Raw genomic sequence first — 24,396 nt, forward strand, 5'->3', positions numbered from 1 at the left:
AAATATTTCCAAATTAGTACCACAAACACTTTGATTTTCACTGGAAAACAATCACAAAAAGAATCACAACATCCTGGAAGGACTGAAAAGACGTTCAATCATATTTAATTTTAGGAATTGATTAATATATTAACAGTTTGTGAACAGGTTTTATCAATACATTGTGGCACAACCGGCCCTTTAAGAGCATGAATGATCTTGATTTGGCCCAAAACGAAAATGAGTTTGACATCCCTGCTTTAAGAGCTTACAGAGGCTTTTTGGCGGTGGGGAGAAAAAAATGCATTTCTGTGGACTTTTGGGCTGCATTTTTATTAATGTACACCACATTCAAATATTTAAAAAAATATCCTTTTTGGAACCAAGATGGAGCATTTTAAACGGATTTTCCATCAATTCATACCTGCAACTGTGTAAGCCTAATAATTTTCTGTAATTTGCATAAGTACATGGTTTATTATTTTCTTGGACAAAGCACCAAACTGGCTCCAGCCCAGGGGCCTTTAATCTTCTCAATCCGGCCTTGCCTCATGTGATTTTTAATTTTTTTTTGTCTGATAAAACGTTACCTATTGACACTAAGACGGCAGCCTGACGCCTCTAAATCACTTCACGTTGCCGTTCAGGTCGGCTTTCTATGACGACCCCTCCTACACTGAGGTGGCACTTAATTGAGAAACAACACAAATCGTGAATCCAGATCCACTTTATTTATAAAGCTTTTTTTTTTTAAATGTGTTCATCCAAAGAGCAGCACTAAAACGGGTCAAACCAAGACACGAATTATAACTAAATGGAATGAAAACAATAAAAGCAGAACAAAACGTACTACAAAGACAATTAGTGTGTGAGAAACACTCTCACAGTGTGTCAAAAGTCTCTGAAAATTAGTGTTTTTAAGAGAGATTTAAAAACTGCAAGAGAAGAAGCCTGTCTAATATTTAATAACATCTTGCTCCAATGTTTTGAAGTCATGACTGAAGAGGTCTGATCTCGTCTGAGCTTCAGTTTAGGTTTAGGTGCAACCAACAAAATCTAGTCAGCTGATCTTAGGGCCGTTGAAACATAAGACTGAAGCAGGCCATAGAGGTACAAAGCAACAAGACCATTAATGCATTTAAAATAACAAAAGAAGGATTTTATAAGTCACTTCTTCGCACACAAATCAAAGGGTTGCAAATCTTAAGTTTGTGTCTAATATTAAGGTCTTAAAATACCTTAAATCAATTTAAACAGTAAGTTGGTCTTAAATTTCTTAGCAGAACTACTTAATATCTCTGTATAATGGATATTCTTTTTCTTGAGGACCTTTTTGTCAGGCAGAAGTTTGCTTTACACTGGTTGAGGCTATTGGTAATTAATATACCCTGGTATGCTAGCTTGCTAGCTTTTTTGTGTCTGTCATCCAAGTGCTAGTTTATCGCCAGTTGGTTGAAAAATGTTTGTATGTTTCTGTGGGATCTTAAACTTCATTCATATTGGTTCTATAAAAAGATCTTAAAAAGTCTTAGTTGGCGAAACCTGAAGAAACCCTGAGTCGTGTAGAGCCAAGAATATGCTAACTGGATAGATAAACTACTTGCACTTGATTTTATTTAAGGGTATCGGGGTGAAGATAGAGTATATACAAATGCACAACATGTTTTTTAGTTTGTTTTGTTTTTTTATTCAATTTGAAAGCTTTTGTCATTTTCTTGCAATTACACACAACTTTGTATAGGTCTGTCTCATTAAATCCCAATGAAATAAGCAAATTATTCAATATTTGTAAGATACAGTTTATGTGGGAGATCTGAAAGTAGATTTCCAAGCACTAACCATCCAAGTTCTCATGTTACAAATAAACAGTTACCAGTCCTGCTGATGCTCCTCCAGTCAGTCATGTAGGTGGTCTTCATCGGTAGAACCCAAACCGGCGTCATGAATCGCAGCGCTCTCCGCTTCGTCCACCCAGCTACGCCCCTGTGATTGATGGCCAGTCGAGTGGGCGCATAAATCTTAACGGCGAAGGAGGGAGGCATCAGCAGCTCCCATCAATCCTGCGCCGGCGGGGGGGTGAGGAATCGACCAATGAGACGTCTCCACGTGGGAGGAAAATAATGTAGCGAAAAAAATCCACCTCCGCTCAAAGTGGGGGAAGCAGGAGTAAATGGAAGTTGTAGCTGAGGCAGAATAATCAAACGAGTGAATGATCAGAAGGATGTGACTCTCTGAAGAAGCCACCTGTTGCTTCTTCTCCCTGAAATGTGGAGCTTTTAAATGAATCTGTAGAGTGTTTAGTTGATGACCGGCTGTCCGTCAGCAGTCCGCTCGTTCCGGCAGAGCCTTGTAAGAGGCTGTTTTAGATGGGGGAAAAAAATGGCTGCAGGGATGTGACAGTTTTCCTAGTTTCTTCCTTCTCAGTTTAAGTCCAGAAGGCTGTGCAGTGTAGGAGGAGAAAGGTCGACAGGTTGAAGGAAATCAACAATGCCTCTTGGACTCCTTTCATGTTTAGTAAAGAGATAGCAACAGGGTTGATGGAGTGGAAATTTACATGAAGGGAAAAAAAGTGAAAGGATGCCAACGCGGAGACGACAGGTATCGGTTTATGCTTCCATTTCCTCGCTGCGTTCGGCGAAATGGAACGGGATGATCGGCCTCCGGCTCCTGCCGCTGGAATACAGAGTAGGGCGGAAGCTCGAGGCGATGAGGATGCAGGAACGCTGCGGGGAATTCATCTCTCCCCTCTCACATCGAAGTGCCAGGAAGAGAAGAAGAATATCCCCTGCCTGCAGATGCCTGTCCATCTGTTAACACTCCGGACCATTCTGGGCGTCTCTTTCGGTTTACTGTAAGCTAAACTTTTCACGTTCAGTCCAACAAGACTAATGAACAAAAGATGCTGGAAATGCACCAATACATCACCAGTATTATTAGAAAAGTATTAAATAAATCAATTAAAATTCTGGTTCCTATATCGTTGCATTCATTAGTGGGATCAACATTTTGTTGAGTTGGGCTTTATATTGTCACAGTCTTCCGATTTTGTTACACTATAGGCATAAACTTAAATATGTCTTACCTGGATATCTGCTATTATTTAGACAGGGATTAGGGCAAAAAGAAGCTTTGGCCTTCATGTAAAGGTTGTGGCAGAAAAATAACACCAATATGAAGATCCATGGAACTAAATACATGCCAATGCTGGAAAAAAACACAATTAAAGGTCAAAAATCGACTCAATGCTGGGATGGAAGGTCACCTTACAGCAGGACAAGAACCTCAAACATACAGACAGAGCTTCAGTTGAGTGGTTTAGGTCAGGGGTCATGATCGCCAACCCCTCAGGGCCGGTAACATGAAACGTTTAGTTGTGTCTCTGGGTCATCACACCTGGATCAAATGGCTGGATTACCTCTTTAGTTTGGAGTCGAGTTCTCCAGAGTCCTGCTAGTGATGAAATTATTTGATCTGCAGCAAGACTTGAAAATTCATAGGTTCATAGTTGCTCTGACACAAACTGATTTCACTCACCAACATCCAGATGTCAGATGGGAAATCTCACAAAACTTCTTGAGTTCAGAGTACAGTCATGGCCAAATGTTTTGAGAATGATTCAAATGTTAATATTTACAAAGTCTACTGCTTCAGTTTTTATAACGGCAATTTGCATATACTCCAGAATGTTATAAAGAGTGATCAGCGTAACAGCAATTAATTGCAAAGTCAATATTTGCCTAGAAAATGAACTTTATCCCCCAAAACACATTTCAACTTCATTGCAGCCCTGCCTTAAAAGGACCAGCTAACATTGTTTCAGTGATTGCTCCATTAACACAGGTGTGGGTGGTGATGAGGACAGGGCTGGAGATCAATCTGTCATGATTAAGTAAGAATGACACCACTGGACACTTTAAAAAGAGGCTGGTGCTTGGCATCATTGTTTCTCTTCTGTGAACCATGGTTACCTCGAAAGAAAGACGTGCAGTTATCACTGCACTGCACAAAAATGGCCTAACAGAAAAGAAAATCACAGCTAGAAAGATTGAACCTCAGTCAACAATCTATCGCATCATCAAGAACTTCAAGGAGAGAGGTTCCATTGTTGCCAAAAAGGCTCCAGGGCTCCCAAGAAAGACCAGCAAGCGCCAGGACCGTCTCTTAAAAGTGTTTCAGCTGCAGGATCGGGCTACCACCAGTGCAGAGCTTGCTCAGGAATGGCAGCAGGCAGGTGTGAGTGCATCTGCACGCACTGTGAGGCGGAGACTCTTGGAGCAAGGCCTGGTCTCAAGGAGGGCAGCAAAGAAGCCACTTCTCTCCAGGAAAAACATCAGGGACAGACTGATATTCTGCAAAAGGTACAGGGAGTGGACTGCTGAGGACTGGGGTAAAGTCATTTTCTCTGATGAATCCCCTTTCCGATTGTTTGGGACATCTGGAAAACAGCTTGTTCGGAGAAGACAAGGTGAGCGCTACCACCAGTCTTGTCTCATGCCAACTGTAAAGCATCCTGAAACCATTCATGTGTGGGGTTGCTTCTCAGCCAAGGGAGTCGGCTCTCTCACAGTCTTACCTAAAAACACAGCCATGAATAAAGAATGGTACCAGAATGTCCTCCGAGAACAACTTCTCCCAACCGTCCAAGAGCAGTTTGGTGATGAACAATGCCTTTTCCAGCATGGAGCACCTTGCCATAAAGCAAAGTTGATATCTAACTGGCTCAGGGAACAAAACATGGAGATTTTGGGTCCATGGCCTGGAAACTCCCCTGATCTTAATCCCATTGAAAACTTGTGGTCAATCATCAAGAGACGGGTGGACAAACGAAAACCTAGGAATTCTGACAAAATGCAAGCATTGATTGTGCAAGAATGGACTGTTATCAGTCAGGATTTGGTCCAGAAATTGATTGAGAGCATGCCAGGGAGAATTGCAGAGGTCCTGAAGAAGAGGGGTCAACACTGCAAATATTGACTTGCTGCATTAACTCATTCTAACTGTAACCCACATTGCGTTCAAGGATTAACAAGATTTTAAATAATCCGAATTAAAATTTATCCAAACAGTTCTTAAAGTCTAGCTAGGTTCGGCTACTGGAGGAGATGGCAATTTGTAAAGCACAGAGACAGTAAGATGGTGCAAATTGGTGAGTTGTATTTAGTATTTACAATATATATACACATTAGTCCATAGTGTAAAGGAAAAACAAGTTAAAGTTCCTTATACCAAGGACGTCCACCAGTCTTTGTTGATGATGAAAAAAAACCAAAATAATCCACTTCCTTCAATGGGGACTTGAGCTGATCCTCCAATTGGGTCGGAAGAATGTTCCCAGATGATAAGTCTTGTGTTTCGGTATCCTGCTTATTTTAGCTCGCCAGTCTGGTCGGTGAAACCAGACAATCCTTGCTATTGTCAAGATCCCTCCAGCCACTCCTTGCGCGAGGGATCTGCAACGCACCTGGCCTGTATAAACAGACCTAATTAATCAGTTACATGTGCAGACGTTTCATAAGTAAATATAACTTATGCAACCAATATTGTTACGCAACAAATCAATATACAATCACAACAGGCTGGAAGACTAGTGCTAGCATACTAGCTCCCTACCAAACACTCACCAGTTCCCTCTTGACTAACCGTGATTCTTGCAACGTTTGGTTGAGTAATCACCCGGCTGCAAGTTAACAGACACACACGATTGAAAAACAGACAATAGAGATCTGAAAACCTCGTCGGGAACAGACCAGAAGCCTACCTGCACATCAGAGTCCCGCAGCGTTTCCTGCCTAAGCTGCGATTTGCAGCCATATAAACTGTGCTGCCAATTTAGGACGCTGATGTGCAGCTGTCACATGACGTCAGAGCCACGCGAGAACACTATTGTTCTCGCCTGGTTGGTGTTAAATAAATTAAGGGGAAGAGGAAAAAATGTTTAAGTAACCCTTTAAAAAATAAATCTAACAAAATGGAAAATAAAATAAATAAACTAAATCTAATATAGAAAATGATCCTGGTTACATCCTCCCCTCTTTAATTCCTGCACGTCCCGTTGCAGGGTTATTTAAATTAATTTTTTTTTCTGGATATTCACATTAGAAACTTGACTAAGAGCCTCAGCGTACACATTTGCCAAACCATGCAATAGAGCCTGAACTACTGAAATGAGTGGCTTACCCAACACAGGATATGTTAGACGACTAGGAGGTTGACGCTGTCGATCTGACCGCCTGGGCAATGTTTCAGACTCAATTGAGTTATAGGGTGAGCTGACACTTGCAGGACCTATAGATGACTCAGATTGAACGACCAGATGACCCTCAGCGTCAGGTTCTTGAACTTCAGGTAAGTGTTCGTCAGGTACTTCTCCCTCCATGTGTACTTTCACAGGCTCAGCTACATGTGGTTCAGAAAGTTCCTCTGCCTCAATCTGTTCCACAGGTAGCTTGTCTTCATAGTGAGACAGTGATGAATCAGTTGTTAAACAGGATTTTTCATTTTCAGATGGACTAGCAGTCTCAAGGTCTGTACTCTGAATTAGAGGTACAGGATGCTCTGGTGCTTCAGCATCACTTTGAGCCAAAGGTGAAATAGGCTGCAAAGTAATGGATTCGGGTGATGACTCGAATTTTCTCACCTTCACACTGAATCTGGTTGGGGATGGGATGGAAACTTCTGGCACATATGGCTCAGCATCCTCATCCTCCTGCATCGCATCAGGAACATCTGGATGGCAACCATCCTGGCTGCGAGTCTTTCGTTGTGAGGCAGGCATGGAGATGGAAGGGTCTTCTGTGGAGCAAACTGGCAGGAAACCACAAGGAAGCAACAGGTCTCTATGTAAAGTACGAGTTGGTCCCTCTTTGTGTTCAGGTTGTACAGTGTAAACTGGTACATTTTCAGCTCTGTTAACAACTTTGTACACCCCTGGTTCCCATCTATCTGCCAGCTTGTGCTTACCCCTCAGACGGATGTTGCGAACCAGTACTCGATCTCCTATCTCCAAACTGCATGGTGTAATTTTCTGATCAAAACGGGTCTTGTTCTTTGCAGCTGATTTGAGGGCATTCTCAGAAGCTAGTTTGTAGCTTTCTTTCAGGCTGGATTGCAGATTCTTAACATACTCTGAATGAGAGATGGATGATTGTTCTCTGACGGGTAAACCAAAAGCCAAATCCACAGGAAGACGAGGACAACGACCAAACATGAGTTCATAAGGTGTGAACCCTGTTACCACATTTCTTGTACAGTTATATGCATGTACTAAAGGTTTGACATACTCTCGCCATTTTGACTTTTGTTTCATTTCCAGGGTTCCAAGCATATTGAGCAGAGTGCGGTTGAAGCGCTCGACTGGATTCCCTCGTGGGTGGTACGGGGTAGTACGGCTTTTCTTCATGCCTACAACTTCACAGAGCTCTTTAATGAGCTTGGACTCGAAATCTGTACCCTGGTCTGAATGTATACGCTCTGGAATTCCATAATAAACCATAAATTCATTCCAGAGGTACTTTGCAACCGTCTTTGCCTTCTGGTTGGGGGTAGGAATGGCAACTGCAAATTTGGTGAAGTGATCAGTAAGAACAAGAATGTCTTTAGTATTACTACTGTCAGGTTCAATGGTTAAAAAGTCCATACATAGCAGTTCAAGTGGTCGGCTTGTTTGAATATTTATTAATGGAGCTGCTCTTTCTATTTGAGCTTTACGCCTTATGCAACGACCACAGGTTCTGACAAAAGTCTCCACCTCTAATGTCATTTTGGGCCAAAAGAAGCGTTGGCGCACCAGATCAATTGTTCTTTCGATGCCCATATGCCCCATATCATGGTGCAAGCTCTTTAAAACAGTTGGTCGTAACTTGGGCGGTAGGATTAACTGGTAGATAAGTTTATCTCCATCATGTCTTCTCCGATATAGGATTCCATCCACCAACTCTAACCTGTTCCACTCTCTCAGGAGCAAAGGAAGGTCAGATAGCTCCTCTCGAACCGATGGAAGGACCTTCTCCCCAGTCTCCAGCTGATGAATGACCTCACGAATAGCAGGGTCAGCTTGTTGTTGTTCTTGGAGATCGACCTGAGATAGAGAGGGGATTAGAGGCAAGCCATGCAACTCTTCATTGCTGAACCCATCAGGGATGGAGTTAACAGAGACAGATAGAGACTCAACCAGTGCGACAGATCGACTTAGTTCAGTTTGGTTCTGTGTTCGGATTATACAACTCTGACAGATGGCGTCCACAATTTCAGGGGAAATGTCATGGGTGTTTTTACCATTACCCAACTGACTGGTCAGATGTTGAATGAGCTCCCTCTCTCGGCAGTGCTGGTCACTAGAAATATCTTCATGTGAGCGTCGGGACAGAGCATCAGCATCCAAATTCTGTTTTCCAGCACGGTACTGCAATTGGAATGAGTAGGTAGACAGTGCTGCTAACCACCGGTGACCTGTAGCATCCAGCTTGGCTGAAGAAAGAACATAAGTGAGAGGGTTGCTATCTGTGACAACTGTAAAGTTAGTCCCATAGAGGTAATCATGAAACTTCTCAGTAACACTCCACTTCAGGGCCAAAAACTCCAGTTTATGCGCAGGATATTTTGACTCACTGACAGACAGGCCTCGACTAGCATAAGCAATAACACGCAGCTTGCCCTCCTGCTCTTGGTACAATACTGCTCCCAACCCATTTGTACTGGCATCAGTATGTAAAATGTATGGCAGCTGTGGATTTGCAAACCCAAGAACAGGTGCTGTAGTCAATTTGGAAATGACTGTTTCAAAAGCAATCTGCTGATGGCTAGTCCATTTATCTCCAAAGGATTGCTTTGGATCCGAGTACTTTCCTTCTGGTTTCTTCAGTTTTGCAGGGCTGCGGGCAGGAGGATAACCACGGGTTAACTCATTAAGTGGTTTGACAATAGCAGCATAGTCTTTAATAAATCTTCGGTAATATCCAGCAAAACCCAGAAAAGATCGCAACTCTTTAAGGTTGCGGGGGACTGGCCAGGATTTTAAAGAATCAATCTTTTCTGGATCAGTTTCAACTCCTTTGTCAGAGACAATGTGTCCCAAATAACGTACAGATGACTGAAAAAACTTACATTTCTCTGGAGAGAGCTTTAGTCCAAACTGCTTCAACCGGGAGAGCACACGCAGCAACCGTTCCTCATGTTCTTCCAAAGTGGCAGAGAAGATGATGATGTCATCGAGGAAGACAAGGACCTCTTTAAGATGCAGATCTCCCATGCATCTCTCCATTAGCCGCTGAAACGTGCTAGGTGCATTTGTAATTCCTTGCGGCATCCTGTTCCACTCCCAAAATCCAAGGGGAGTTACAAAAGCTGTTTTAGCCTTATCTTCTTCTGCCATCTCTATTTGATAATAGCCAGATTTTAAATCCAACACAGTGAACCATTTGGACCCTGTCAAAGCACAAAAAGATTCTTCCAAATTAGGAAGGGCATATGCGTCTTTGATAGTTTGAAGATTCAGTTTCCTGTAATCTATGCATAGCCGGACGGAACCATTACGTTTCCGAACCACAACTATTGGAGAGGAAAATGGTGATTTAGACTCTCTTATAATGCCAGCTCCAAACAGGTCTCTAAGATGTTCACGGACTGCCTCCAGATCTTGGGGATGGATTGGCCTTGCTCTGTGTTTAAAAGGCGTTTCATCATTAAGTTTAATGGTATGTTTAACTGCATCTGTACAGCCAAAATCCATATCATGATGAGAAAATACTTCAGGCATGCTGTTCATTTTGTTGATAATATGTTCCTTCCACTCAGGTGGAATAGGAGAGTCTCCAAAATTAAACTCCAAAATGGTTCGTTGTGAGGTTTGAGATGTGATTTGTTGTGACAAAACAGTAGGTGCTGACCCAATGTCTGCAATAATGGTTAATGGTGATATGAACACCTCTTGCTCTGATTCATTCTTCATGATCACTGGGACTTTATATGGTGGATGCTGTGGCAGTGTAATTAGACAACTCTGAACACATAAACCCCCTGGTAAAGGCGAGCTAGGGTGTTCAACAATGGCCCACTTATTGGCAGATGGAGAGGCGTTTTTAACAGAACCCTCCAAGACAATGGTTTGTCCAGGTGAAATAAGGACTGGAGTGGTGCTTAACAGCCTGACAGTCCCTGCATTTCCTAATTGATTTTGCTGGTGCCTTAACTGTAGCAGTTTCAGGACCGCTCGATATCCTTGGGCCATGGATTGAAATTGTACATGGTTACTGCTAAGATGTTGTTCATACAGTGGCTCCAGTGTGTTCATGCCAATAAGTACATTAGATGGCCTGTCAGGACTAGTATCTGGGACCACAAGAGCGAGAGTTGGTACCTCTGTGTTTACTCCTATGAAGTCTTCAGGGAATGTGATGACCAGCTCCACGTACCCCAGATACGGAACAGACTGTCCAGCAGCACCTTCAACCTGTAACAAATTATCCAGAGGCAGTACAGGTTGGTTGCTTAACTTATCATTATAGAAAGAAACTGGGATCGTTGTCACCTGTGAACCAGTGTCTAAAAGGCAGTTACACACATGACCAGAAATGTCAACAACAGCAGCACACTTTGATCCAATCAAACCTTTGGGTAGCTGAGTGGGTAGTTTATTAGCTTGGGCTTGCAGTTTTGTACATTTAACAGTCTTTTCTTTAATAAGGGGACCGGTTTGGCTGGGACTGGTTCCGGTTTGTCCCGCAACAGGAACCATGCCTAGTTTAACTTCTTCTGAAAGATGTTCTGCTGTCGCTGAGCAAACTGTTTCCTTTTTCTGGCAACAAGAGCAGGGTTTGGTTCATTATTACATTGTGGCTTAATATGACCATTTTCACCACACCTGAAACAATAACCAGGTTTAACATGGACTGGTGGGAACTGTTTGGATGTCACTGTATTGCCCCCTTTTTCACCCGGCTTACTGTGTGTTACTTTAGGTTGTGATGTAGTCCTGGGCTGGGTGGTTGTGGATGTTAGCTTAGCCAGCTGCCGCTGTATATCTGCCAGTTGTTCTGCCAACTGCTGAGTCAATTTGGTTAAAGCAGCAACTGCTCCACCATCACCTGCATCAACAGAAACCAATTGTGCATGATTGACTACTTTTTGTTTGTTGGACCCCAAATATTGTCTCATCCGGGAAGTTTTAGCTGCCTCCCTGTCCTCTTCAGTACGTAGAAGTAGTAGCAATTCAGAGAAACTAGGTGGGACCAATTTCTTTTGTTTTAATTGGAGTTCAGCAATCAAAGTATTGTCCCAACAACCCCTACAAAACTGGCTTATGAGATGCCGGTTTACATCCTTGGCTAACACACCACCTCGTTTCAGGGCTAAGTTTAATGCTACCTGCAGCCGCTGGAGGTATGAAGATGGCTTCTCCCCTGCATCTTGGAAAGTGTCCATGAATTTTGCAAAGAGTTCTTCTCCATCTTGCACTGTGCCATATGCCGAATCCAATATGTTCAGATATACAGTAGGTGGAGTATCTGAACTTAGATGCTTCAGCATATCAGCGGCTGGGGGAAGTAAACTCTCCACGATCCTCCTTGATCGCTGCAGCTCAGAAACTGATGGGTCTTTTAGTAGCAGATCCACTCCTGAATGCCAGGTCTCGTAGTCTGCTTCATGTGCTGGTCTAGGCAGCCGTCCAGAAAACACTCGGAGCCTTTGTAGATGGTAAGCACTTTCCTCAGTTTTCATAATGTGTTCCACCACGTAGCGCTGGACTTCGGGTGGTTGGATGTCATCATCATGAAGAGAAGGTCTCTGTCGTGAGGTAGGTTGCTGCTCAAGTCTCTGTCTGGAAACTGTAGGATCAGTGGCGGTTGACAACGTTGGCTCTTCCTTCATTGTTGGATCTGCAGCTGCTGCCATAACCTCAGACTTCTCATCAGGATCCTCCATCTTAGCAGCTGAGTGAAGTTCAGCAACTGATTGTCCAATCTGAGTCATCGTGGATTTTAACACCTCTGCAAAATCCATGCCAGAAAGCTTTGCAAGTTTCTGTAACTCAAATAAATAAGAATGAGTTTTACTCTGTGAAACATGTTCTGCATATACAACAGCTAATTCAGAGATGAAAAATGTGTCTGACTTTTCAGATGATTTGAATGAATATGGTAAAATGGAACGCAATTCAGCTACTGCTGTACCACTGCTAAATTCAACCACAAACTGGCCCTCAAACTCAGAGTCAGCTTCAGAAATGATTTCAGTCTTTGTTATCTTCCCATATTGTTTCAAAAAGTCAAATACTTCCTCTTTACCATCTTCATCTGAAATGCCTTCAACCAAAACAGAGTTGGGAATTTTTACGTCGAGTTTTTGAAATTCATCCATATTGTTGATGACAAAAAAAACAATGATTTGTGTTTACAAAATGCCAACAACCTCCTGGCTAGCTCGCCAAGTTATGTAACCCACATTGCGTTCAAGGATTAACAAGATTTTAAATAATCCGAATTAAAATTTATCCAAACAGTTCTTAAAGTCTAGCTAGGTTCGGCTACTGGAGGAGATGGCAATTTGTAAAGCACAGAGACAGTAAGATGGTGCAAATTGGTGAGTTGTATTTAGTATTTACAATATATATACACATTAGTCCATAGTGTAAAGGAAAAACAAGTTAAAGTTCCTTATACCAAGGACGTCCACCAGTCTTTGTTGATGATGAAAAAAAACCAAAATAATCCACTTCCTTCAATGGGGACTTGAGCTGATCCTCCAATTGGGTCGGAAGAATGTTCCCAGATGATAAGTCTTGTGTTTCGGTATCCTGCTTATTTTAGCTCGCCAGTCTGGTCGGTGAAACCAGACAATCCTTGCTATTGTCAAGATCCCTCCAGCCACTCCTTGCGCGAGGGATCTGCAACGCACCTGGCCTGTATAAACAGACCTAATTAATCAGTTACATGTGCAGACGTTTCATAAGTAAATATAACTTATGCAACCAATATTGTTACGCAACAAATCAATATACAATCACAACAGGCTGGAAGACTAGTGCTAGCATACTAGCTCCCTACCAAACACTCACCAGTTCCCTCTTGACTAACCGTGATTCTTGCAACGTTTGGTTGAGTAATCACCCGGCTGCAAGTTAACAGACACACACGATTGAAAAACAGACAATAGAGATCTGAAAACCTCGTCGGGAACAGACCAGAAGCCTACCTGCACATCAGAGTCCCGCAGCGTTTCCTGCCTAAGCTGCGATTTGCAGCCATATAAACTGTGCTGCCAATTTAGGACGCTGATGTGCAGCTGTCACATGACGTCAGAGCCACGCGAGAACACTATTGTTCTCGCCTGGTTGGTGTTAAATAAATTAAGGGGAAGAGGAAAAAATGTTTAAGTAACCCTTTAAAAAATAAATCTAACAAAATGGAAAATAAAATAAATAAACTAAATCTAATATAGAAAATGATCCTGGTTACATAACTGTCATTAAAAGCTTTTGTTACTCATAATATGATTGCAATTGTATTTCTGTATGTGATGACAACATCTGACATACACACATGAAAACCAGAGGGCAGCAGATCATGTGAAAATATAATATTTGTGTCATTCTCAATACTTTTGGCCATGACTGTAAACAAACATGGCCGACAAGGAAGATCCAATTACGATAGTTTGTGGACTATTTTTAACAGGCAAAAAACAAAACAAATCCGGCAGATTTGTTCTGTTTTCTGGTGCGCCATGCCATCTTGCTTTCTGATTGACTGCATAAACATTGAACGGTCTGTATATTTGTCCTCAAGGAACCAATGCAATCCAACAATATTGATGATGTCAGATCTGAGCGGTCCCGATGTTCTTCCAGGCAGACTATATCTTAGCACTGCAGGACTATCTCCTTAGATTATCTTTAGAGCCATCTAAAGATAAGATGGTTCTTATGTCAACACTATCAAATTGGCGGGAGGTAGAGACAAACCCTCTGACACATTGGTTTCAATTCCAACCCTGGTCCTCAAGAACCAAACCCTAGGTGTTGGTTCTTGTTAGGTGTTTCCTTGCTTATTAACTGGTTACTCCATCCCTCGATGGCAGGCAGAGGAGGTCATGCAGTCATTTGAAGAGTGATTCCTGAGGACCAGGGTCAGGAACCACTGCGCTGAAAAACCTGCAGCTACAATTGTAGCAAGTACTAATACTATTACCCAGATGATAAATTATTTCAACATTTTCAGACAAATTGTTGGTTATGATGTGAAATCCCATTAAATTACATTCCAGTTTGTGGATTTAATGGGATTACATGTGAGTAAATAAAAGGGTGTGAAAACATTTGACAGTCACTGCTAAATATGACTGTACGTTTTTCAAAACATACAGCACGTTTTGAAAAAGAAACCATCCAAAAGCTTGACTCTGTTTAAATCCAGTGTAAACAAGCGATGAGAGGTGCAGTAAGTCCCTCCCATCCACGTATTTCTCCGCTTCTGTGAGCCGAGCTCTGAACGTAACGAACCCAGAATGCCTGGATGGCCGCCTTTGAATACTAACCAAGTGAAACTTTACACTGCAGGCAATGCAGACAGATATGCAGGCAGCATTTAGTGCTGGGGAAAGACGGTGGGAATCTCCCTATGGTACCCAAACAGATTTAACAGTCCTCGTTACCAGGGAAACCGGCTGGAGGCACTCCCTGTTGAATAATTGATGAGCTGGTGTCGCCTTACAATCTCCCCGTCTCTGAGTTTGTAGCGGATTTGAACCTCAGTCTGAACCAGAATGCGCTGCCGGAGCAGGAGAGACCTCTAGTGGCTGAAATGTAGAGTTGCAGAGATCAACAAAGCTGTTCTGGAATGAGAAATGGAGTTGTTTTCTGATAATAAATGAAGCTTCTGAACAATATACTTTGTTCTTTTGAATGACTGACAGCAGGGGGAACTGACCTTCCTTGTTTTCCTCCATCTGGACTTCAACAGCTACATTCAATCAAGTCGATGTTTATGTGGCAAGTGATGTTTATGCGATGTCTGCCCACGTGTGCAGCTGCCTTCACCGCCTACCCAGAGCTCTGACTGAGGGACGGACGTCAACTTTTCGACAGATTCTGTTGGTGTTTTTGATAAAGCTTTAGGTTTGTGCTTGAAGAGAGAGAAGTCACCGCTGTAATGCTCTGATTGTGGCGTCTAAACACTATCAGACAAACACCGTAGTGGTCTGTCCTGATTTGTGTTGCACCCGAGCTAATAAAATGGTTTTGAACCAATCTTAATTTCTCTTTCTGTTTCTCAGGAATCAGACATTGTTCTTATTTTTTTTAGAGGTTGACTTTTTGATATTTCTCCAAGCTTCAGAAGGTTTTCCAAGTTTTGCTTTGGACTTAAGATGGTCTTTATCTGCTTATCCATGCAGGGACGCAGTGGTGGTTGGTTCTTATTTTTAGCAGTCATCGGACAAAAAGCGCCGATTCATCACAGGGCAAAACAAGAGAAGAAGTCCATTGACCTTTTGTCTAGGCACTAAGGATCGCCAGGAAAGCAGTTTCCTTCGTAGGATGGCTGGATTGAGCCCAAGTTACGAAGAGACTGTCCATCCTTTCTGGACGGGTCTCTCCTTTGAGGCGTCCGCAGAACGAGCAAGAGAGTTTAGTTGGAGAACAGGATATGTGGGTTTGTCCACCTCGACCCGGTACTTCCACAAGCTGATCTTGAGTGAGCAGAAGACAACAGATTGATGAATGAAAAGTGGCTGAGAAAAGACGTGTTGAATCTGTAAAACTATGAAAACTGCATCTCAAGACAACTTTGATGGTACCAAAATACTATTTCTAATAATCAAACTGTGTTGTCTTTGGTTTAATTTAAAGATCCAGATTTAAAAAAAATAGGAACTAATTGTATCTGTGTAACAAAGTGTCTAAAGCTTGTCAGTTTTTTTTTTTTTTACCAAATTGTCTACTATGTCAACATAACACTCTGTATTCATCATTGGAGTTTAGGTAAGGTAATTTTATTTGTACAATACATTTTCAGCAACAAGACAGTTCAAAGTGCTTTACATAAATTAGAAGGAAATACAAACAAAATCAAAAGAAAGACAAAAAGGTAAAGCACAAAACTAAATATTGGTTCCATGTTTAGTAGGAATAAGAATAAATAGTCAATAATTTATAAACCAATTGTGTTTTCTCTGGATTTTCAGTTTGTTCTGGATTAGTGAGTCATAAAACTAAAAATGTTGGTTCCAGTTGTTCTGGGCTGAGTTCTAGATTTGCATAAAGCGAAACATTGGTTCTCCATGTTTGATTCATGTTCTGGGTTGCTAAGTTTACGGCCTTTCTTTATGTCTGATCAAATCTTGGTTCCGAATTGAGTCGTTTCCACAGCAAACATCTTTCTGAAACCGACCAGGCTGGACTGACGGTGAGAAGGAGAAAAACTACAACACAGCCCGTCTGGTTGGAAGCTTAAAGACAGAAGGGATGACTCAGGAGTTTTGCACGACTTTGTAGCTCCGCGTTTCGTCTTGTTATTTGCTTCTAAAACCGATTCGAAGCGGGAAAGTCCCCCCACGGTGACCTGGCCACATGGTGTCGGCTTTCCTCAGTCTGGCCTTGTGCGCTAGAGAAGCCGAAGCTTCTATATACAGATCAGATATATTTATGTTTGGCAGCTCTCATGTCTGCGCCTCAATCACGGGTGAGCTCACATACACCAAGCGGTTATCATCTGAAACAAATAAAATCCTGGCTTGTGAAGGGAAAACAATCAGCCAGTGAGAAATGTTTTGATGCTTTGCTTGACACACCTTTGTTGTGACCTTCAAGCTGCACCACACCCACCTGAGTCCATCCTGTTGCATGATTAATACAACATCTTGAATAATTTAAAGTCACTGTGTGGATTCTTTTTAATCATATTGACAGGAGAAGCAGTTGTTTTTAATGCTTGTCGGTGTTAAATGTTGAGGTAACTGCTTTGTTTTCTTATAGTTTAGAGGGAAAACATGATGACAGCAAAGTGAGGACCCTCCCATTAGTTGTTTTAAATAATAGGTGTGAACACGACACACTGAGATTTCATGAGCATTTAAGAAAACTTTAACTTGTAGAAAAGGTTTAAACAGTTAAAAGGTCAGATTTTTAGTGTTTTATTTATGGGGGGAAATATTTCTTCCTCTCCATCGCATTGTTTATCACTTATGCACAATTTCTTATCACGATAAGAATTTTGATTTATCGTCATGATAAATTTATTGATGTTAAATAAAAAATAGATGACAGCATGATCGGAAGAGTTATTTTTGCTCTTTTCCCCGCTGTTTGTTCAACAAGAGCATCAATAAATTTAAAATAATGTTTGCATTTTAGTGATAAAAAGCACACTTTCTTAAGTAAGTGGTGTCCCAAAGAAGCTTGAATGTTTTTCAAGAACAATGTTTGTGTTTGTGGCGCTATGAATGCTATGCCATCCAATTATCACCCTTCAAATCTATTTATTACCTAAAGGATAAGTAAGAGTAATGAATAGTGTTTTTTATTGATATCTTTATCATTATCACAATAGTACCACAAAATATTGTGACAAAATTAGCCTTTTTTTGTCATATTCCAACAATAAAAGATGTATTTTATTGTGATTTTATATGATAAACCAACACAAACACAAGTGCCTTTACTCTAACATCCTGAAATAAATAAAATCCAGTGCAAACAATTGTTTTTCCACATTCTGACTAGATACATTCAAGCTTACGATATAATTTTATACCCTAATCTTGCTTTAAAGTTGTGGTTGTAACATGTTTGCTCTAGCTCCTAATACTCATGTATTAATGATAGAAAAGCTGCCATCTCACTCAGTTTTGCACAGTAATATCTGGCGAAACCCACTGAGACTCTGCTTGTTATTCAGTTTTTTAAGAACAAGGTTTTTTTTAAAAAAAAAAAAACGATGACAGCAGTCCCTCCTACTGGGTTAGGCAGGGATAAACAATAAACAATAAGCAGCAGACACGTTTACTGCTGTAATTCTGATTATTGGACTGTTTTCTAACCTCATTTTTTTCACACCCCAGAGTGTGATTTTTGCACCTAAATTATTTCTGCTGTCAAAGTGAGAGATTGACAAAGACGGTGTGAAACGATTGGCATTTTTATTAATTCTTTTACTTATTTATTCCTATTTTTGTGGAGTAGTCTATCATGTAACTCTAATATCATTATCAGAGGTTGACTGACAGAAATCTTGAGCTGCAGCCAGACTCGCCTTTGAATGATGGATTTGGATGCTTCGCAGTTGGACAATTAGTCTGCCAAACAAATATCTGTGGTGCTTTGACTGTTTTCTAATTAAACATAAAGACTTGTAGCTACTGAATATTCTTTACAACTTGAGAATAATTCATTGAGCCTCTTGGGAAAAGCTTTAAAGGAACTAATAAGTTGAAAAGTGCACCGTTTTAATTCCTTGTTTTGTTTCATGTTATTTCTGCACATTTGCTGATGATTTCATGAAGATTTTTGTCGTTTCCGTCCACAGCGGCTGTGCTGAAGTACGAGAACAACGTGATGAACATCCGACAGTTCAACTGCTCACCTCATCCTTACTGGCTGCCCAACTTCATGGATGTTTTCACCTGGTCTCTGCCGTTTGTCGGGGAGAAAGGTGAGTGCGCAGTCGCAACATATTCACGGGAGTTCATTTAAATTTCCAAAAGAAATGCAGCGAAGGCTCTGCTAGTTCGTATGAAGCAAAAAGCTGATTGATTAATAACTTGCTGCCGCTTCTTTAGATGAACAATAAAACCAAAGTTTACATACAGATTGATTACTGTCTCTCTGAATGATGAGGGAAAGTCCAGGATGTGATGTCACTGCTTTGGAGGCTTCTGATAGGTTAGCTGACACATTTGAGTTAATTGCCAAGATATCAGGAAGACAATTGTGCAGCTGCACAAGTCTGGTTCACCCTGGGAAATGTCCAGCTACTTTGTTGTCCAGGAAGGAGTCGGGTTCTGTGTCCTAGAGGAGAAAATGTTTTGGTCCAAAATCAAATCAGGCCCAGAACAAAAGACCTTGCCTGAAGCTGGTGAAACAGAGTCATAATGCACTGTGAAACATGTCCACAACCAACATAAAGAAACAGACTGCAGTTTGCATGTGGACACAGAGACAAATATCGTCATTTTTGGAGATATGTCTTGTTATCTTATGAAACTAAAGTGGAACTGTTTGTCCAAAATGTCATTTGGAGGACATTTGTTTCATCCTGTGATGTTATGTGTTGATCTGACATTAATTTTTTCTCTTTTTGTGGATAATACTGATCACTTTTGAGTCTGAAGAAATTTAAAATGCAGTTATCTATATTTGCCAGCAAGTGGCATAACCTGCCTTAAAAATCACAAATAAATTACTACGCTGAAAAGTTTTTCTTGTACAATAAAATCTTCACTCTTTAAATCTTTGAAGCAGTTTTTTTTTAATAATCAGTCTTGCATTCACTTACACTGGATTTCTCACCAGAGTATGACATCTTCTGTCATGACAATGAAGAAATTCTGGGTCATATATCTTCAAAAAGAAAGATTTATATTTATTTCCTTTTCCTATTCCAAGTTATTTTCCCATCAGAAATGGGGCTGCAGTAAAACCATAGAAGAAGAACTGCTAAAGCAGCAGAGAGCGAGGGACCTTGATGCTGTAGAGATTTTTTTTTTCCTATTCAAGTTCCTGACGGATTCATATCAACAAGGTTAACAAGAAGGCAATGCCTTTTTTAGTTTGTATATCCTTTAGTAGCTGTAGTAAAGTAAATAAGAAACATTTTAAAAATACATGTATTGTCCTCCCAGGTTACTTTGTTTACAGCAAATGAAATTGTTGAAGTTCTTTGTCATGTGAAAGCTACTTTTTCAGGAGTAAATTAATACAATAAAGTTAATAAAGCTTTTGGCAGTGGGTCAATATGTATCTGATCTTTCTGCACAAAAATCTAAAATGTAGATTTTCCCTGAGTATAGCTGTGCGGTCTCCTTTTAAATGCAAATATGCAACGATTTAAATAGAATGTCTGGGTTAATTAATAAAAATACTTTGTGTTGGAGCTTGTTTGTGCACAAAGGACCTGACTCTCCTCCTGCTGAAGTTAATCACTCCTAAATAAACAAGTTGTAAACATGCATAAACAGTCTTAGGTTTGACCCTCTTTGTTCTCCTCTGTATTCAAAACCTTTTGTTGTTTTTTTTAATCTTCAGTGACTGAGATGCTTGTGAACGTGTTGAGCATTTGTTCCAACGACGAGCTGACGACTGACGAAGAGCTAGACGGTGAGTGCTGCTGAAGTCTTGCTTCAGCTCCACTAGAGGGAGACATTCTTCCACTCATCTGTTGTCTCAAAACGTAAACTTTCTTTTCAGGTTTAGGTCCAGAGAACCTTTGACTTCAAAATGAAAAGCATTTATTTATCTGTAAAGTTGCCAGTGTTGTGTAGTATTTGTTGGCTGCTGCACGTTTTTTGTCATCATGTCTGAGGAGGTTCAGTTTATCTCCAGTCACATTTTTTCCAGTTTTCCTCTTCCTGCTTTGACCCTTATGGGCAAACAGGAAATGATCTCACCTCCTCATCCTCCTCGTTTTTGGACGGGGATTCGGCGTTTGGCTGTTTCTCACACCGGTTGTATTTTCTAAATTTCTTAGTTTGCGAATCGAAAATGCTGCTTTGTTGAATGAGTTTAAAGCCTCCAGCAAACATATTCACTTTCTCCAACTTTTACACCTTTTGTCACGTTGAAGAGCTGAAAATCGTATGTATTTTATTGAAATTAAGTAATGAAAGCAGTACGTTGTTGTGAAGTGTACATAAAATTATGCTTAAACTCCGTTTTCTTTACCCTGATATCTCTAAATAAAATCTATTGTAACCAATTGCTTAAGAAATCACTTGATTGGTCATTTAAATAATTGGTAATTTAAACGTAGTATAAATAAAGCCTTTCTGTTGGAGAACATAGTTTAAAGCAGAGTTTGATTTTAAAATAATGTCCCAAAACATACAGTAAATACCGTATTTCCTGGACTCTAAGTCACAATTTTTTTCCTAGTTTTGCTACTCCTGCTCTTTCGACTGATCTGACTTATACTCCAGGAAATTCAGCAAAATAAACTGCATTAGATAAAAGCGTGACTATGTGTTAGCGTGGCCTAGTCAAAGGCCAGACATTTGGTCCAGTCGAGAATCTGGCAAAGCATGAAAGTGGCTGTTCACAGATTCTCTCTAGATCGGCGTTTCCCAATTCCGGTCCTCAGGCCTCCCTGCCCTGCATGTTTTAGGTGTTTCCCTTCTGCTACACACCTGGATTGAATATATGGGTGATCAACAGGTTTCTGCAGCACTTGATGGCCATGCAATCATTTGAATCAGCTGCTCTGGAATAGAGGCACATCTAAAACATGCAGAGCAGGGAGGCCTGAGGATTGGAATTGGGAAACGCTGCTCTAGATGCTCAAAACTGGCAGACATACCACAAAACGTGCATGCCACACTTTTCAGATCCTTCACTGGAAAGAAAATCGTAAAAAAATATAAATAAATAAAATAAATAATAAAATACAAGAAAAATGGTTGTGACAAAATATGAATAAGTTCCAGGCGTGTGAATACATTTGCATGGCTTTGTAAATCGGCCAGAAAATGTCCTGATTTGTTTTGTATCTGGAGCTTTAATTATAACAGTTTTTAGTATAATATTTATCCACGTTGACCAAGGTCAATTTTATTGGATTTTATTAGTGTATGCAGATTTCAGATAACACTATATGAATCAGTTTTTAGCCGTCCCCTAACATCTGTTTCATCGACTCACTCCCTCAGTGATTTCAGACTTTCTCACTTCTTTTCTTTCTTTGCTTTTTTCTTCACTTTTAAAACCGTTTCAACTCTTTTTCGGTTTCAGTTTTCAGTGTTGCCCCTCAAGATGTTTAATTATTTTCCTTCCTTTCTCACCTCCACCTTTCCAGTTCCCTCATAATCTCTGACCATCTCCTACCTGCTGTTGTTTCCATGATTCCCAGTTGCATCCTTCCTCACTCCATTCTCTCGCCGCTCTTCTAATCCTGGAATATTATCACTTCTTTGGTTTCACTCATCTAATCTCTTTGTTTCTTCATGTTTTGCAGAGTTTTTCCTTTTCATTTGTTGTGCTTTTTCTCATCTCTCCCTCCGCTCATCTTTCATTCTGCGGCCATCCACTGATCTGTCTGTCCTCTCTCTTTGTCTTCTCTTCTGGGGTTGTTTCATGAGAAGGACAGCTAATATATCCCCCCAAAAAAGGTACAAAACGCTAGTCGAGTCCGTGTGTGTATGCAGCGTCAGCTGAGACTCCTGCCGTTTGTGAACTAACTTCACTCTCCTAACAATCTGTCCTGAATCTCTGTTGTGGAAGTAGAGGATGTGTAATAGTTGGACGAACCAGTTTCTAGCTAGCAAAACGCTGAAGGTGAAAATCAACAAAAAGGTTAATCAGTTCTCTCATTTTTACTCCACTCCCACCATTCTTTCTTTTTTTAATTTCCCAAAAATGATTCCCTGAAGGATTCAAGCTGTTCAACCAAAAAAAAAACAGGAAAAATCCACAGAGCATGGGGTCGTCCAAACATGCCGATCTGACATGTTTAGACACAAACCAGGCTGTTTTTACAGAGGATGCACGCTGCTGCCCTGACTCTGGGGAATACGCTAGCATAGAGGAGAGACGCGGTTGGCATGGTTGCACCCAGTGCTGAGAAACACTCAGGTGCTGTGATGTGTATAATCTGGTTTTTGGGAGTTTAAATAACAGCATTATGGTTTTCATGTGTTGCTTTTATTGTTAAAACTAATAGTCCAACAAAACGCTCTTCCTCTGTCCACTGTCTGACGGCACCAGCCCAGTTTTTGTCGGATTTTCTCATTAGCTGCCTTCAGTTACTTATTTTTCATGAAGGAATGAAAACACAACTTATCTTTTTTTTTCTTTACAGACTTTTGATCATTTGTTGATTATATCCAGCTCTGGGAAAAACAAGAGCAACACTTTATTTGAAGGGTTGTGCAAAAGACTGACATGACACGGTAAACATGAATTAGTCTTTATGAATGTTTATGACTGATGTCATGAAGTGTCATTTGTGAAGTAGTGGCACAATTAATGCAAAGTTGCTTTAAAAGTTGCATTAAAACTCAACTAAAAGTGCCAACTTTGCATTATTTGGTAAATAATGACACTTTTAATGCAAGGTTAGCAGTTTTAGTGCAACTTTGCATTAAAAGTGTCATTATTTAACAAATGACATTTCATGACAACAGTCATAAAGACTCCTTTGTGTTTACAGTGTCACCTCAGTCTTATGCACACCTCTCCAAATAAAGTGTTACCAAATTTAGACACCGCTTAAAATGACCGGTTTCTCTGATTTTACTCTTTATAGGTAAATGTTTGAGTAAAATTATCATTGTTCTTTTATTCTATGAACTACTGACAACATGTCTCTGAAATTCCAAGCAAATTTTTTTTTTCTATTTACAGAAAATGAGAAATGATCCTTATAATGAATAAGATCCAGTAAATAATGCAAAGAAAACAAATTCATATTCATTTAGAAACAGCAAAACTAATGTTTTAACTCAGGAAGAGATCAGGAATCAATATATGAGGTTTTCAGTTTGGTTCAGTGCAGTGGGCTCTTAGTTTTTTCCAGAGATGTTTATTAGGGCCTAAAATCACACGAAAAGAAACAATAAATACGTTGCATCCGGTCAAATCGATGCTGCCACGTTCCAGCTCAGTCATGATTTCAGATTGTGATGAAACCAGCAAAACCACATCATCTACAAAATAGAATAGAATAGAATAGAATAGAATAGAATTACTTTATTCATCCCAGCAGGGAAATTATTTCGCAGTTACAGCAGCATAGAGACAAGACACACAACAACCACCACTGAGTAGCAATGTAGACAAGATAAAATAAGAATAAAACAGTAGAGACCCAATCCTTAGTGGATCAAAACGGATCCTTACAACACTTTGTCTGCGCCTAGAAATTATGTCCATGAACAGAGGTCAAAGGGCAACCTTGGCGGGGTCCAACTCTCACCGGAAACGAGCCTGCAGCTCAATCTCTGACAAATAAGTGGTCAAGTTTGCCGACAGAATTATGCCAGAAGCTTGTTGATGCCTAGAGAAACGTGGATGAGCTGCAACTCATATCTTATCTAAAAGAAAAAAAAATTTCTTTTAGATAAAATCCACTAAAAGAAAAAAATCAACCTTGTAGTGAAGTCGTTCCCTCCTGATAAGAAAAAGCTTTCAAATCTAAAGTATTAGACATTGCTGCCTATGATGAGTGTATTTTAAGATTTTAGCCCTTTGTTATTGTTTTTTTAATATTATTATTTTAA

At 40.5% G+C, this 24,396-nt stretch overlaps 1 protein-coding gene across 3 annotated transcripts in view; it reads left to right on the forward strand.

Moving 5' to 3' along the window:
- LOC102218689 (serine/threonine-protein phosphatase 2B catalytic subunit alpha isoform) overlaps positions 1-24,396 on the forward strand; it is a 104,271-nt gene that overhangs the window by 70,272 nt on the left and 9,603 nt on the right. For all 3 annotated transcript variants that reach the window (XR_002753838.1, XM_023346284.1, XM_023346285.1), the window contains exons 9-10: positions 18,495-18,620; positions 20,213-20,284. Coding sequence is in view for 2 of the 3 variants with exons in the window: in XM_023346284.1 (XP_023202052.1) it covers positions 18,495-18,620; positions 20,213-20,284 (198 nt within the window). In the remaining variant the exon portion in view is untranslated. The remainder of the gene's footprint in view (positions 1-18,494; positions 18,621-20,212; positions 20,285-24,396) is intronic.

Source organism: Xiphophorus maculatus, chromosome 14 (assembly GCF_002775205.1).
Source record: "Xiphophorus maculatus strain JP 163 A chromosome 14, X_maculatus-5.0-male, whole genome shotgun sequence".
In the NCBI taxonomy this organism is placed as follows: domain Eukaryota; kingdom Metazoa; phylum Chordata; class Actinopteri; order Cyprinodontiformes; family Poeciliidae; genus Xiphophorus; species Xiphophorus maculatus.